The sequence below is a fragment of the Aphanomyces astaci genome, assembly GCF_000520075.1.
Source record: "Aphanomyces astaci strain APO3 unplaced genomic scaffold supercont1.19, whole genome shotgun sequence".
Lineage (NCBI taxonomy): Eukaryota > Oomycota > Saprolegniomycetes > Saprolegniales > Verrucalvaceae > Aphanomyces > Aphanomyces astaci.
Window position 1 is genome coordinate 167,903 of NW_009798282.1, and position 14,652 is coordinate 182,554.

Sequence of the window (14,652 nt, forward strand, 5' to 3'; positions counted from 1 at the left end):
GCTTCCTCGGCTAAGCTGGAGCAAAACACTAGAAGGGTTAGCTGACATACAGCCCCCAATTCGCTGTCCTGGGTACAAAGCTGGGAAAGGAAGTGCCACATGTTTGAGCACAAGCCCGGCCAAAAAAGGTTCGCCCACTGTGTGTACGCATATCGTGCCGCATACCTACCTCGTGCAACGACACTTGCACTACTAGTAGTAAGCTTAGTACTACATTATCGTGATGACTTCAAGGAGCCTACCAAAGAGCTACTGTATTCTTTCTGTTATATACGGCCCGGTCAGCGTTAGGCGGGACATCGTTTGTTTTATTTCAGCGTTCCTTTTGGGTGAAAACGAAGACAAAGACAAGGTAGGTTGCAGTCGTGATCTATTGGGAGTACTTCTTAGTAAATGATAGGGCTCGCTGCTATGTTCACTTTGGCTTGTCCATATGCGGTTGGCACTCACGTCATAATGCACGATAGTTCATAGCCAACTAATTATCGACTACACCATTATTGTCGACACTTTCAGCTGTATATCGACACTAATGATGTCAACAACTACTGTCGATAGTTGATTGGAACCCTTTATACAAGTACATTGACAAGTCGCGAACAAGGAATCCCCTCATACAGAGACCCCCCCAATGAACCCCACGCTCTGTACAAGGCACATTGTCAACTGCCATCGCCCCCAGCTGCCTTGGCTTGCCCTTGCACACGGCTACAAACGCCCCAAAACAATACAACATCAAATCGTGAGAGCCCCCAAGCAATAACATGCCTGTAAATCGTGGGTTTCTGGGTTTCCCATTGCGCCAGTCGCTTTTCTTCGACCCGGTTCAACGCGTAGCTGACGAGGCGGTCTTGAATGGGCACAAATCGCTTGGGGGGGAACTTCTGGGCCACGTCCTGCACGAACTTGCTCCACTGGTCGTCCGTGGCCAACAACGCCGGACTCTCCAAGACCATTCCCCCTCTGTCTTCCCCTGGCACTGCCAGCGACGCCTCCAGCACGTGCAATTCCTTGGTGAGCGGAATGTTCTCCTCCACTAGCGACGTCGTGTCCCCGCTGCGCAAGAATTCGTACAGCGCGTGCAGCTGGTGCATTTGCGAGCTCAGTGCCTGGACGTCTTGGGGGGTCGCCAGCAGCATGTCAGCAACCTACAACACGTCCATGTTTAGAACTTTAGTCATCTTGTTTGTTACTACTAGTAGTAATGTTCAGCTCGAAAACGAAAACATGCCCCCGATAAAGCCATAGAACCCCTCAATAACAAGTCCGTTTAACCTTTGCCATCTTGAAATTGAATCCAACACAAACACAACCAACGCACTACGTATACCTTATGGATCTGTATCCCCGAAAAAAACAGTAAAACCAATAAAGTGGTCTAATTTCATTATAACGGGTTCGGATTGGCCATTTCTACTTTCTTCAACTTGTTTGATTGGCTAGAACGATATAATTGCGACTTGGTGCTACGCACTTCATATTGACACCATATAGCAATTTGGGGAAAATCGTGGGTACAGATCCATATGGTATACGCTTGTCACTTGGCAATTGAATGTACAACAACCACAAATAGACCAACAACTACGGCGGTGGTGTACCGTGTCGTAGTTGAGTCTTAGGCGATTGAGCACCCACTTGACACGTCGTAGAAGCAGTTGGTCGTCGGCGTTGTCTGCGTGCATATGTGTTTGTAGTACGTTTTGCTCGTACGCGGCCAGCGCCGCCTGTTGCGCTTCCGACGTCCGCAGAATGTGCAGGTGGATCACATCTTTTAAATCGCCGGCCAGGATCGACTCGTCCGAGTACATGCGCTCGATACGGCGGATGGTTCCGGGGTGGATGTCCCTCACGGCATTCAGTAGACTCTGAGTGCGCGCGACTTGTTGCTCGGCATTGTGCATGGCAAACCTGGAAAAAATCCCAATTTTAAAGTTGTGTACTGAATGCAGAAGCATCCTGAATAAAGAAATACGGCAAAGTTGCAACAATACTGTTACCCCACAATATCCTCAGTTCTTCGAGGAGTACAGAACCACCACATATAGTCTTAAGTAATACGTATGACCACTGCCCCGTCATAAAAGTGGAGGCTACAGGATACATAACTAAACGAAAAACGACGGTTTTCATTTAGGGATCAGTACCACCGCCATCACGAATAATTGGATACAGAACCACCACAATTAATGTTCATTGGCAACACTTTGACCAACCAAACGCAGAGGATCCTCCATTGGACGAGCGTACACTGAATACAGAACTACCACAAATATAAAAATATGGAGTACCGGGTGGCTTGGGTGTGGGCGTGCAGTGCCTCGAGTTCAGCCTCTTTAGCTTGCAGCCGTCCCTTTTCGTCGGCCAACGACGCTTCCAACGTAGCAATCACACGTTGGTACCCCACGGCGTTGTCCTCCAAGGACAAACAGTACGCCTTTTGCTGCTCCAGGGTTTGGATCAGCGTTACGCGGCTGTGGATGCCCTCGACGTGCCCAAACAATGTCTGGTGCTTCCAAATGCGGAAAAATGAATACGTCGTATGGCGATGCTGACGGCGGTGGAAGGCACGGATGAGGTTGTCCTGGGTAACATGGCGCTGTTTCCGCTGGAGAATGTACAGCACCCACGCTTGGAATGGCACCTACAATCGCATTTGATTTGTGGCGGGGGAGGGGGGTTGGGGTTTTTTGTATTCACACAACATGCAAATCTTGAATACTGTAATCGCAAGGTATACATCATATCCGTATAGTTAGTTGCCCACGGATTGATATGAACAACTTGAACGGGAGCTCGGTATATATATAATATACTACAGCAATATCTACACGATGGGCGATCGGGACTACTTTGCTTTGTACCTTGAACACCCGAACACAATATGCATTCCACTCGCGGACGGTGGCGTCGCGCAGCCGATGTTGGTAGGTAGCTCGAAGCCGCCACGCCCGCACCAGCTGCAACAACATGCGCAGCGAGGCCTTTTCAAACCGTTTTTGTACGAGTTTGCACCGTCGATGGAGACTGGTCCACGCGATAAAATGCTTGCGCTGCATCGTACGGTGGTAATGAAAATCGATGCGGCGGATGTTGTAGTACTGCGGAAACCTGTCGAACGTCCGGCGGTCGCTCACTTTCTGCAACTCCCGCTCGAGTTGGAACGTCCGGAAGTGGGCCACCCACGCCGCACCGACCTTGAGCACGGTCTTTTCCCGACAAAATGCATGCGCTTTGGCAGCGTTCACCTTCATGGGCTTCCAAATGTATGTCACCCATAGCCGAAAGTACATGCGGTATCGATGGTACACTGACTGGCTGCGGATACTTCGAATCGAGTCTTTTTGCAGCTCGGCTTTGACCATGTCTGGCGTAATCACGTCATAGCTAAAAGAAACATTAATTTATCACACGAATATATATATATATATATATCATTAGCTTTCAAACGAATTTTGAGATGCCATAACAGTACGTCGTGGGTAGGTAGAGCTGGGACCACCTTCTCGTTACTCAATGATACCACAAAATAATACTAGTTTACAACAACGATGCATAAAAAGTAAAAGAATACCGGAGCAACGACTCTAAGTAGGCGCGACATTTGAACAGCCGCGACCGGTACGCCTCGACCATCCGTTTGCGAGAGCGAGGCCCGATGGCCACCGATTTCCAGCTGCCAAACATTTCATCCAGCAGCACCCGTCGCTTGGCATTGTACCGGGTGTCCACCTATCGTCAATTATACAATCCGTTTACTACCCAAACTCTCAAAACGTCTAGATGTGATTCAAGCAGCCAACACCAAACATCCGCACGCACGTACTTGTAAAGTCTGGGCGCGCCGCCCCGGTCGCTTCAACATGGTCATGTCTCGCATCTCGTCCACACACAAGCGCAGTTTCCGCATGCGTCCGCGCTCGAGCATGTCGTCGACGCCGACGTCGACGCGGAACGTCCGCATGCTGAAGCGCACGATGCAGTCCAGGAACGTCTTGGCGTGTCGGAGCCGCCACGTGCCGAGGAATTGCATGGCAGCCGCATACCGCTTCCGGACGAGATGGCCGCGGACAGCGGCGACGAGGACGGTGGCGGCGTGGCTGCGCTTGTTCTCGGCCGACGTGATGTCAAAGAAGACGCGGTCCAGTCGATGTACTACAGCATGCACTTCCTTCACGGCGTGTGTGACCTTGGCAGTGAGTTTGGGGTCGGCATCGCGTCGAACTGGTGGCTGGATGAGGGTCACCTGATGGGGGGTAGAATAATCGATTGAGAGGACGAAGAGGAGAAGGAGATACATGACTATGGGTTGTAGGTTGTACCTGAGCCAGGTCGTGCTGGAGTGGTTCGTGCAGCGCATTCGTGGCTTCGAGGTGCTGCAGTCGTTCGTTGAGGCGATTTAGGTGCGTTTGGAGGTGCTGGACGTCATGCGTTGTGAGCAGTGGTGGTGGCCGGTCCAGTGGAAACGCATCGACGTGGACGAGGGATGGAGAAGAGGTCGTCGCGGTTGCCGCAGATTGGACCAAGCGCGGCTGTCGCGTACTAGTTGTGTCGGGGTGGTGGTGGTGGGGCTGCTGCTGGGATTGGATTTGCCTTGTTGTACCTGTGAAAGGATGAGGGGAAGACGAGATGATGGTGTGGATGTACCAGAGTTGGCAGTTGTAATCTTGCGAGTGAGGACCACTTCCTCGATCGTCTTCTTGTTGGGGGGTAGACGCGTGGGCTTCAACACCATCTCGACCACGGCGAGACAACCTGCTCACGGGTCGTCGTCCGGAATTGGATCTTGAAAGGTTGCGACGGTCCGGTTAAAGTACACCTTCCGTATTTATGCTATTCCTGCACCTACGCGTTTGGTCAAGAGTATCACTGTTAGTGTGGCACCGAATTGGATTTATTTCTCTCAGCGCCTAAACGTTACCATTAGGATACTACTACTACTAGTAGTATTAAATACTGTACGATTGCCAGTGATCGCTTGGAGAAAGAACTGTACGACAGTAGCTTTTGATTACACAGTCATCCGTGTACTATAAGAGTACCAAGTGACCAGAGATACGCGACTATCGAATAGTTCGTACAATCGAATCTCACGCGACTCAATTGTCCGTGGAGATGGTCATGCCGCCGTCCGGTTGGCGCTTGCCACACAACCCAAAGAACTTCATGCAGGGCAGGTCGTAATAGTATTTTTTCTCTGGGTCGTGGAGCGTGTCGTACGCTGCCCTGAGTTTTTCGTACTTTTGCGGCTCAGTTTCATTGTTAAATCGGAGCACGAGGGTGTGGTACGCAGCTTCAATCTCGTCCGACGTGGCGCCTTTGACCAGCCCGAGCTTGGCGTACAGGTCCTTGCCATTGGACTTTTTCCACAACTCTTCTTCATAGTAGGTCAAGCTTTGCCGCAATGCGTTCCCCATCACATCTAAGTCGACAGGTTAAATACAATTGTAATTGGTTCGAACTGGGCGGCTCACGAACCTCCGCACTCGGTCCACCCCCGCATGTACTTGGCGCAATACTCGATGCTTCTCACTTGCACGTAATGCTGGCACTGCTTGCTGCCGTAGCTTTCCATGCACACCCAGTCTTCTTCAGGCTGTACCAGTTGAATTGTATGCTTCAAACCCATGTATGTGGCCTGCATGGAGAAGAGAATGCGCCGTGGACGAAGCCGACTGCAGGGTACGTGGCGGCACGTAATGTTGGCTAGACTTTCGTTGACGGGCGCTGTCTGGAACAAATCGTGCTTCTCAAGAAACGCATACACTTGATCGATCGGCTCCTGGCCTTCGAGCACTTCCAACGTCCCAATTTCCTTGTCGGCAGTCTCCATCACAGGCAGGTAGAACAGCCTCGCCTCGGCTCGTGAGCAGTTGAGCAGCGGTGCCCCTGCCCGTTGTATGCGACACAGTTCCGCGAGCCATTCCTGGCGCTGCAAAAACGTCCAATTCCGAGATGAACCGTACCTAATACATGGCCCAATGAGACAAGGGCCTGTCGTGTCCTTGTGTACTTGAAATGATGAACTAATTTAGAAGGCCGGCTCCGCTTTGAACTCGACGGTAACATCGATATTTACGTTTGTATAAATATATACACTACAGTGTAGGGCCAAATACTATAGATGCATATATATATATATATATATATATATTCTGGGCCAAATATACATAGATATACAATGTCATACAATTGTATTCATATACATATATATATCAAACAAAGCGAAGTCTGTATATATATATATAAGACTTGAGAATGTATGTGTCCAGCAATACACATACAAGATGCGACGTTGTGCTCCGTAATTAGAGCTGCGAATCACAAAACAAGCTTACCAGTACACCACGTCGGCTGGCTCTTCGTCCGCATAAAACGGAATTCCATCGTGGTTTCTCACTGCAACGTGTCGCAGACTTCGTGTGCGCGTACACGGCAGTTGGCTGGCTTCGCAAACGCCAGGTAACATGTACGCCTGTGCGTCAGGACCGAGGTCATGTGCGTGTCCAAATCGAAAGATCGCGTCCACGGGCTCCTCTCCTAGTAAAAAATACCCCATCATCGTTTTCCAGTACAGTCCATCGTGTTGTGTCTAGTGTAGGGCTTTCCACACTACTGTACTGTACCGTAAAGTACCTTGCAAGATTTGCAGCATTCCCACGGGCGGCTCGGACGCGTTCTTCGTGATGGGCACTTGAAACACCACTGGTGCAAACCGACTGCATGTGACGTTAATGGCCGCTTTGATGTCGACGCACACTGTGTTTAGGATCTGGTCTCGAACCGCACTAGACAAGTTGAACCGCTCGGCAAACTCAAATACGCGGTCGGCAGCTTCGTCGCCTTCGTGCAGTTCCAGAGGTCCCAGTGGCTCTGCTCCTACACTCGAAATAAATATACAAATTCAATGCGCACAGTCGAAATGGATACAAGCAACATAATCAAATGATAGACTCGCTCAAGGCAATTGTGTAGGCCTATTATATGGACGGATGATAAATATATATATTTATTTCTATATCTTAATACTACGTCCGAGAGGGTTCAGAGGGTTCATGATGACTTGTAGATATATTTATATATAAGGATGACATGGAAATATATCTATGAGTATATCCTACTGTTTTCGATGGTTATGTACGTGTACTTCGAAGTATATACCAGTGAAGGTCACCGTTGTACCAATGAAGTAGCGATATGTTGGCAAACTTTATATACACATCAAAATTTATATAAAATACGCATAGATATATGTATAAAATGACGGAGTAGCGTATACATAAAAAAATAAAAAGATATATATGGTGAACGTCATCTAAAAACTTCCAACTGGCCAAATCGAAGAGTGGAGGTTTTATTATTTAACGTACAATTAATGTAGTTAACAATATAAACAAAAAAACTAAATACGTTAATAAATGTAAATACCGATTTCTTTCGTTTTATCACGGCAGTGGGAGGTTAAAGGTCCCACCTGCCTCCGGATATTATATACGGATAAGAGTCACATACAAAAATCAAGATACATCTCAGTGGCCACCCCTATGGCCAAAGATCCAATCGCCCATGTAAAATACCGCTAGGTTAAATATCTATTTCTGGACCAATTCATCACCAAATTTGAATCTGAGACATAGAATTTCTCTTCACCACATTGAGATCTGTCGATTCTACGTCTCAATTTGCTGAAATTTTGAGCAATGAATATGAAATAGAAGTCAGAAAATTTTGTGAAAAGTTGGTAGTTTATAGATGACGTGCACCATATATATTCAATAAATAACGTACTGGTTTCGATGGCAAAGGTCCGTGCATACACGACCGCGTGGCCTCGTGTGCACGTGATGGGAGGGCGGTTGCAGAGCATGCCAAATAGCTGGCTGCGCATGGGAAACGTCAAGTTGTGTTGACGACCAAAGTGAAACAGGACGTCTGCTACTTCGTCGCCGGCGTACAGCGTCAGTATCGGGTGCTCGTCGTCTGCCGGCCCAGTCTCGAGTTGAATCGGCGACGAAAACACAATGGCTCTGTCTCGCGTACACTGCCGAGAGACAATTGGGTCGTTACATACAGTGGCCAAGAGGTTCCTGCGATGACGACATTGGTGACGACATTGGTGACGATACAGTCAACTGGCGATTGGTACCGCTGCATGGTGGCATCCATAGCCATCGACGAGGGTGACGTGGAAGCGGCAGCTGCGCCGTGGATTCCTTGGTCGTACTTGTAGGCAAAGGAAAAGATGGCGTCGGCAGGCTCTTGGCCGTAGTAGACCTCCAGCGTGCCGTAGTCAGTGCCATCCGGGCCAACGATCGGGTGGCGGAACAGCAGAGGAATCGTACGACTGCAGGTGGCGACGGTTGGCTGACACACCACCTGGAGCAATTGCCGGAGCATGTGCTCAACGGATGTAGATGTGGCTAGCATGGGCTGCAGGAAGGCGAATATCGCATCCACGGGCTCTTGGCTGTCGAAGATCTCGAGGGTGCCAAGCACACTTCCGGTTTCGTCCGTAATGACTTGCCGATATAACAGAGCGTCCGATCGGGCGCATACCTACAATAAACGTGAGGAATACACTAGAATAAGCTGGAACGACGTACGATGTTCGGTTGATTGCATATCGACTGCAGCATGTTGAGCTGGAACGGGCGAGGGATGTTGTGCTGGCGGCAAAACGAAGCCACAGCGTCAGCGGGCTCGTCGCCTTGCATAAGCTGAAACTCGCCGACGAATTCGTTGTCCTCTCCATGGATGGAAGTGGCGAATATGATTGGAGACGCACGCGTGCAAGGAATGGATTCGCATACGGCCTCCAGTGCGCGCTGCTGAAAATCCATGGGTAACGCATGGTCAGCTCGGAACCGCTCGATGACGTCGATAGGCTCCTGGCCTTGGTGAAAGTCCAATGGGATATGCTGTCCTTGGACATTGATGTCCACGCTTAGAAGGATCGGAGACGCTTCTGCCAGTAGTAGACCGCAGCACCACGCAACGACCACGGCCAAGTGACCTCGCCAACCCATGAGATTTGGATTGAGATCCTTGTGAAAGGACACGACGGCCGTTCGAAAATTTATTTTGATTCATCTATATATTGATAAATGGTTCACTGTTCGATAAACCGTGGAGCGTTTCACTTGTAACGGCTGCGTACTTTACTCGCCCAACGTAGTGTTTCCACCACCGCAGCCCCATGCCGCTGCTGACACCAGAAATCCTCATCGCCGTGTCCGGGTCTCTGTCTGTATGCGCATGTCTTGGCATGGTCGTGTGCTTCTTCTTCTTCGAAGAGTCGAGGCGGTGTGGTCGCCGTCTACTCTTCTGTCTCCATCTCACAGACCTCGTCGGCTCCCTTGCTTGGCTTCTCACGCTTCTGCCGTGTATTGCAGCTCCCTCTTTGCACTCAGCCACACCGCTGCTTTGCTTTCTCCAGGTCAATGCGTTGATATTTGATCGCTGGCACTTGCTGAACCCACCTTCTTGGCTCTTCGTAGGGGTATGCCTTGCTCTTCTGCTCGTTGTCGTCGTACGTGTGGACGTCGTGCTTTGCTTTCCACCTGTACCAAATCATGTGGAAGCAAAACAAAACCCCAGAGGTACTACTACCTCGACCTTGTAGTCCAAGCTCTCATCGACCTGGTATTAGATGTACGAAGTCCGGTACTTGCTCCTGGCCTGGGGCCTTCCGTCGTTGGTACTGCGTACATTCGAAGGTGACCTCCAATTTTACGACAATTTGTAGATTGTCATGGCATTTGGAGTGCAACATGCTTGCGGTTTTGTACTTGTTGGCTTTGGTGGGTTGCCCTGGTACGGTCCAAACGCGTGCGTTATACATATATAAATGATACAATTAGGTGTTGGATTCGGTCGTGGAGCCGAGGCCAATGGTCTGCAGATGGGTTTATCCTTCAAATGGTGTTCTTTTACACCCCGTTGGCCTGTGCGGCACTGTTCAACCTGACGATGTTTGTATTTTTGGCATCTAAACTGGTACGTCGTTCTTACCTGTCACTCCTTGGCCATATCAGTGGTGCTTAGGGCTCGGCCTCCGCAGTCATGTCCACAACCATGGAGGACAAGGTCCGTCGTCGTATGATGGCTTATATTGGGGTACGTCTAGTCTTCGTGGCTCCATGGTTTGTGACATCATGCAGGTCTTTCTGCTGACATCGGTGTGGGGGGCGCTCGGTCGGACGTTTCAAGTAGGAGCCGATTTGATCGTTGGGTAAAGTTCACCATATCTACTACTACTGTACCAGGTTATATCGCCAGGCCACGAATTGAGCCCCGTGTTCTTGACCCTCACGGCTTTGTTCAGTCCGTTGCAGGTACATGCCCCCTTGTACTTTCTGTCGTAGCTGACATGCGTACGACGTCACCAGGGACTGCTAAATTGCATCGTCTATGGTTTCAACAGCACGGTAATACGCACTAACTACGCACGATTAATGCCAGCTGCATCACAACTCTGCTGTTTAATTTACTGATGTTTCGTGTAACGTTAGTTGCGAAGTCGGTTGTGGAGCAGTGCCCGCCACAGACTCAAGCGCACGGACCAAACGGTACCTCCAATTGTTGGCGACCAACGAAGACCATTATTGATTCGAAACCAAGTCAAGGCACACAGGTGAAGTGTGCTCGAAGCAGTTAATTGTCATTGTAGTGAATAATAATTAATTTTTTTAAATCTAATTTACTGTTAATAAGTAAATAATAACCTTAAACGTCACTACTAGTATATAATAGTTGGTCTGTTGCTTTGAGTGAACTAAGCACTACTAGTAGTACGTAGACAGCAATCGCCTAACGTTTACGTTCGTCGAATGCCATGATCCTTCATGTTCACTGTGAGGTCACAAAGAAAAGTGTGCCCATGGACGTCGTCGTCGTAAAAACTACGTTGCAGAATGTCCACTATAAGTATATTCGAGTATATTCGTTCAAGCAGTACAATGTGACATTGCTTTCGCTCAGCCAGTATGAGCATGTCGCAATTCTCAGAATTCTCAGAAAATTCGAAGATGATGCCAATGTAGCTACGAACACCTTCGACCATGGATGGTACTGTAGCTAAGTTTGGTGTAGCGAAGTGGTCTTAGCTACAGCAAATTGTAGCTAACTTTAAGTCAATTAGCTTCATGCATGTACCCAAAAGATAAGAGCTAGAAGATTGCAGGAACAACATTTTGTATCCACCGACTCTGCTCGGAATGCAGAGTGAACAGGCAAACGTGAATTGACTAGCTTACACCCCAAGGTATAATGCCACTAACTAAAGTAACGATAGCCAATGCTAGTACTAGTAGTTGAGGCATCGACCACTCATGCACGACCAACGGCCGTCGAGGTCTGCAGCGCTGCAGCCGCAGCACTGTGAGGTCACAAAGAAAAGTGTGCCCATGGACGTCGTCGTCGTAAAAACTACGTTGCAGAATGTCCACTATAAGTATATTCGAGTATATGTATACTAGTAGATATATACTACATTCACCTTACTTGTTACTAGTACAAGTACAACTACAGTAGCTCAAAAGCGATGACCCACTCTCACCTCGTCGTCAAATAGGGCTGAACTGTACTCGATAAAATTTGTCGTTAAGATAAATTTTACTGCGTTATATTAGGTGGGCCTGCTCCAAGTATCTTACATGCATACGTGGGTCTGTCAAGTATTCGTGGTTATACCGGCTCCCAGGGGACGCCTATCAACGCTGCTCAACTACTTTCGCCCTCGATGCCTCGTCTGTCGAAATTTGTGGAGCGGCAAAAACACGCTCGTTCGGTTAATATCCGTATCTGAATCTCTGAAAAGTACTTCGAAAAGATGTGAATATTTCATTTCCATCTTGAATTCTTCCGAAAGTTTTACTTTTTCGACTTTTGAGATGAGTTCCACAAACTGACAAATCCTCAAGAGTGCTTCCGAAAACTCTATTACAGTATAGAGAGGTTTCGCGTCCCACTTTATCTGCCAAAACCGGAAGTCGACCTGTCAAACCTTATGTAGAACGCGAACGCGTCCTCTTAAATCTGATTGCCATTCTGCGAAAAGTACAGATCTCACGGACTGGCATTCCGGTATAACTGCATATACATATGATTGGCTGATCTTGGCCAATCAAGAACTGCACGACCCTCCAACCAAACTTGACATGTTAGGTTTGAGTGGCGGGTGGTGCACATGTTGATTGGCATGGAGCCACCTCAGCTCCGCCGCGTCTTCAACGACAAAGAAGGTATCATGCTTCTTCGTCAGGTGAGTGCTGACCGCCCATTCCAAGCGAAGAAAGGCGCAGTAATGAAAGCGTGGGTGTCCATCGCAAACCAACTTGCCGGACATGAAGACTTTGGACGTCCGTCCTTCGACGCCAAAAAGGCACTCAACCGCTTTGGGGCATCGCTTCGACGACATGGGAATCGAGAAGTTGGGCAAGTACAGTAGGTAGCCCAACTTCTTGATTCCCATGACGTCGAAGCGAAAGTCTGGCAGTGCGTTGGCCTCGGACACAGCATTAAGGTTGTGCCGAATGTCTAGGATAACTGGGCGCTCAACGCACTAGTAGCTTAACGCACACAGCACTCAGAAACGACGTCGATGTGTCATTGTTTTCACGAAGGGGGCAGCCAAGGACAACTTCCACAGGACCATCGCAAAGTGTTTTCGCGGTCCGAATAATGTTTACTTATACGGGTATTTGTGAGCAGAACTCGTGCAAGACAACCACTTCGCAGTATGATATTCCAATGGAACTGCATCTGACACAAAAAGCATAGTTCGGAGCAGAACGCGAACACTTGCAAAAATCCTCTCTAGTAGTACTGGAGTAGCTACGATGCGTAAAATGCTGGATATAAACAATCGAAGTTACTAATACGTAGTATTCTTGTACGCTTGGTCCAAGCGAATGAAATGTCGCAATGTACTGATCGAACGAAAATACTCATCCAATTCAATCAGCAAGAAATAATAGTGATGCGAATTTAAATCAGAAACTTGAATTCCTCTTGAGGTTCGTATTCGATATAATTCCTTCGAATAAAAATAATGCAATCGCAATGTCCGACAGTGAGTAACCAGCTCGCCAGCTGGCGCGAGGCAGCTAATATGCAGTCCACCATTTCCTCCGTCATTGCGCGCTGTCACCATGGCGGCGGCTGCTGTGGACGACGTCACGACGTACTGCTTTGCCTCCGTCAAAGACGACGCCAGCGGGAGTCTCGACAAGGCCAACGGTGGGCTATGTCCGGCTAATGTGGCCATCGCGCCATTCCAGTCGCCCTCCGTTGTGGGCGACTCGATGCCGTTGTCGTGGTCACTGGCCGTCACGAAGTCGTCTGTGACGTTCAAACCCATCAATCCATTGACCACCAACGTTGTCCACTCGTCGTTGTACCTGTGTCCAGGCACCGACCGTCGACTGCATTGTGCGAATCGAATCGATTTGTTGGCTGGTCCCATCCAAGGCACCAAGTTTGCTTCCACGGGCACGGCTTCGTTCTCCGCCACCGCCGTCAAGCTGCCATTAGACCCGGGCCAGTTTACACTCGTAGCTACTGCCACCGTGTTGTCCAACTACACCAAGGAAAACGTCACCCAACCTGCGTACATTGACCTCGTGACATACCGCAACCTGCAGCTGGTGGTCCAGCCGGTTTCCGAAACCAATTGGACGCCCATCGCGCTCGGCATTGGCGGTGGAGTCGTTCTCCTGCTTCTCTTGGTCGTATGGGGGTGTTGCTTGCACCGCCGGCGGCAGAAAGAGCGCACCGAACAGCAGATCGCCACGTATGCCGGCGCGTACATTGTGCGGTCGCGCGTTAACAGCTACGAGCGCGAGCCATCTCGTACCACAGCCGCCAACCACCGGGTGCCAAGTCAGTACTCGACCGGGACTACCCGGCGGCAGCACTCGTCCTTCCACGACATCGACCTCAACGCGAGCCTCCATCATCCTGCGTACCAGCCGCAGCCGCCGCATGTCGCTGCTGCTGCGATTCCTCCATCAACCAACTATGACTTGAAGCTCACGCATTACTCGTCCGAGTCCGTGTCCCCGCTGTCCGAGGTGCCATCGACCGTGCCGTCGCCAACGCCCACCTCCGAATCCCTTGACAAGTCGACCACCCCCAGCTACCTCAACTTTGCCATATCTCCACTGGTGGAAGACGAGCTTGACTTTGGCAGGTCTGTGAGTTTTTCCAGCTTAGACCCGCCCCCGTCGTTTGACGAAGGCAACGGATACCTCAACTACGCGCTTTCGCCGCTCGTGGAGCATTCATATGTGCGGGGATTCAACGTGCTCGGCGGCGGCGCCGGCATGGAGATGGTGCACGAAGAAGAGGTAGACGATGCGATGGGGGCCCTCCCAAGCCGCCACCACGATAGATTCACCTCCACAAAGTGATAGAGGTTTATTACACCCACGCACGTTGGTTCTCACACGATTGGAGTGGTGGAATGTCGACGTACTATACTAAATTATATTATAGCGGGAGGTGACGCATGTTATTATAACCGTGAAATATATTACTACTATGGAAAGAAATTGTGGGGATACACAACAAGACTTTTTAGCGCTTCGGTGGCCGACTAACGGTATTTGCCGTACTCCTGTCACTAACGAATATCACCAATCATGTACAGTG

General features: G+C 49.5%; 5 protein-coding genes across 7 annotated transcripts; 2 read left to right on the plus strand and 3 right to left on the minus strand.

Annotated features, from left to right (window-relative positions):
* Positions 1-458: 458 nt before the first annotated feature.
* H257_08492 (hypothetical protein) lies at positions 459-4,777 on the minus strand. Its single transcript, XM_009834373.1, has 9 exons — positions 4,648-4,777; positions 4,323-4,603; positions 3,827-4,246; positions 3,575-3,732; positions 2,865-3,387; positions 2,292-2,644; positions 1,602-1,911; positions 769-1,148; positions 459-708 (listed from the first exon to the last, which is right to left on the minus strand). Exons 1-9 carry the CDS (start codon positions 4,733-4,735, stop codon positions 663-665), a joined length of 2,559 nt encoding a protein of 852 aa, XP_009832675.1. The 5' UTR covers positions 4,736-4,777; the 3' UTR covers positions 459-662.
* A 201-nt stretch (positions 4,778-4,978) lies between these two features.
* H257_08493 (hypothetical protein) lies at positions 4,979-9,041 on the minus strand. The gene is made up of 7 exons (XM_009834374.1): positions 8,604-9,041; positions 8,147-8,556; positions 7,789-8,087; positions 6,637-6,879; positions 6,339-6,540; positions 5,479-5,966; positions 4,979-5,422 (listed from the first exon to the last, which is right to left on the minus strand). The coding sequence occupies exons 1-7, from the start codon at positions 9,024-9,026 to the stop codon at positions 5,100-5,102; spliced, it is 2,388 nt and encodes a 795-aa protein (XP_009832676.1). The 5' UTR covers positions 9,027-9,041; the 3' UTR covers positions 4,979-5,099.
* Positions 9,042-9,156: 115 nt separating this feature from the next.
* On the plus strand, positions 9,157-10,690 carry H257_08494 (hypothetical protein). 3 transcript variants are annotated; one of them, XM_009834375.1, is made up of 10 exons: positions 9,157-9,436; positions 9,498-9,599; positions 9,650-9,697; positions 9,746-9,813; positions 9,861-9,996; positions 10,045-10,116; positions 10,161-10,208; positions 10,266-10,334; positions 10,389-10,427; positions 10,512-10,690. In XM_009834375.1, exons 1-10 carry the CDS (start codon positions 9,197-9,199, stop codon positions 10,635-10,637), a joined length of 948 nt encoding a protein of 315 aa, XP_009832677.1. In that variant the 5' UTR covers positions 9,157-9,196; the 3' UTR covers positions 10,638-10,690. The 3 variants fall into 3 exon arrangements, with proteins under 3 accessions (XP_009832677.1, XP_009832678.1, XP_009832679.1); XM_009834376.1 differs by having other exon boundaries at positions 10,161-10,334; XM_009834377.1 differs by lacking the exon at positions 10,512-10,690 and having other exon boundaries at positions 10,161-10,334; positions 10,389-10,457.
* A 1,509-nt stretch (positions 10,691-12,199) lies between these two features.
* H257_08495 (hypothetical protein) lies at positions 12,200-12,541 on the plus strand (the record flags this gene model as incomplete). Its single annotated transcript, XM_009834378.1, has 2 exons — positions 12,200-12,439; positions 12,497-12,541. 2 exons carry the CDS (start codon positions 12,200-12,202, stop codon positions 12,539-12,541), a joined length of 285 nt encoding a protein of 94 aa, XP_009832680.1.
* A 546-nt stretch (positions 12,542-13,087) lies between these two features.
* H257_08496 (hypothetical protein) lies at positions 13,088-14,549 on the minus strand. The gene has a single exon (XM_009834379.1). It carries the CDS (start codon positions 13,983-13,985, stop codon positions 13,530-13,532), a length of 456 nt encoding a protein of 151 aa, XP_009832681.1. The 5' UTR covers positions 13,986-14,549; the 3' UTR covers positions 13,088-13,529.
* Between the last annotated feature and the right edge of the window lie 103 nt (positions 14,550-14,652).

Coding starts and splice junctions, on each gene's coding strand:
- H257_08492 (XM_009834373.1), bottom strand. CDS start 4,735: ATGGTGTTGAAGCCCACGCGTCTACCCCCCAACAAGAAGACGATCGAG. Junction 3,733..3,826: donor GGCGCGCCCAGACTTTACAA/GTACGTGCGTGC, acceptor AATTGACGATAG/GTGGACACCCGGTACAATGC. Junction 2,645..2,864: donor ATTGTGTTCGGGTGTTCAAG/GTACAAAGCAAA, acceptor ATGCGATTGTAG/GTGCCATTCCAAGCGTGGGT.
- H257_08493 (XM_009834374.1), bottom strand. CDS start 9,026: ATGGGTTGGCGAGGTCACTTGGCCGTGGTCGTTGCGTGGTGCTGCGGT. Junction 8,557..8,603: donor TATGCAATCAACCGAACATC/GTACGTCGTTCC, acceptor CGTTTATTGTAG/GTATGCGCCCGATCGGACGC. Junction 5,423..5,478: donor GGGGTGGACCGAGTGCGGAG/GTTCGTGAGCCG, acceptor CTGTCGACTTAG/ATGTGATGGGGAACGCATTG.
- H257_08494 (XM_009834375.1), top strand. CDS start 9,197: ATGCCGCTGCTGACACCAGAAATCCTCATCGCCGTGTCCGGGTCTCTG. Junction 9,600..9,649: donor AGCAAAACAAAACCCCAGAG/GTACTACTACCT, acceptor ACCTGGTATTAG/ATGTACGAAGTCCGGTACTT. Junction 9,698..9,745: donor CCTGGGGCCTTCCGTCGTTG/GTACTGCGTACA, acceptor GACAATTTGTAG/ATTGTCATGGCATTTGGAGT.
- H257_08496 (XM_009834379.1), bottom strand. CDS start 13,985: ATGCGGCGGCTGCGGCTGGTACGCAGGATGATGGAGGCTCGCGTTGAG.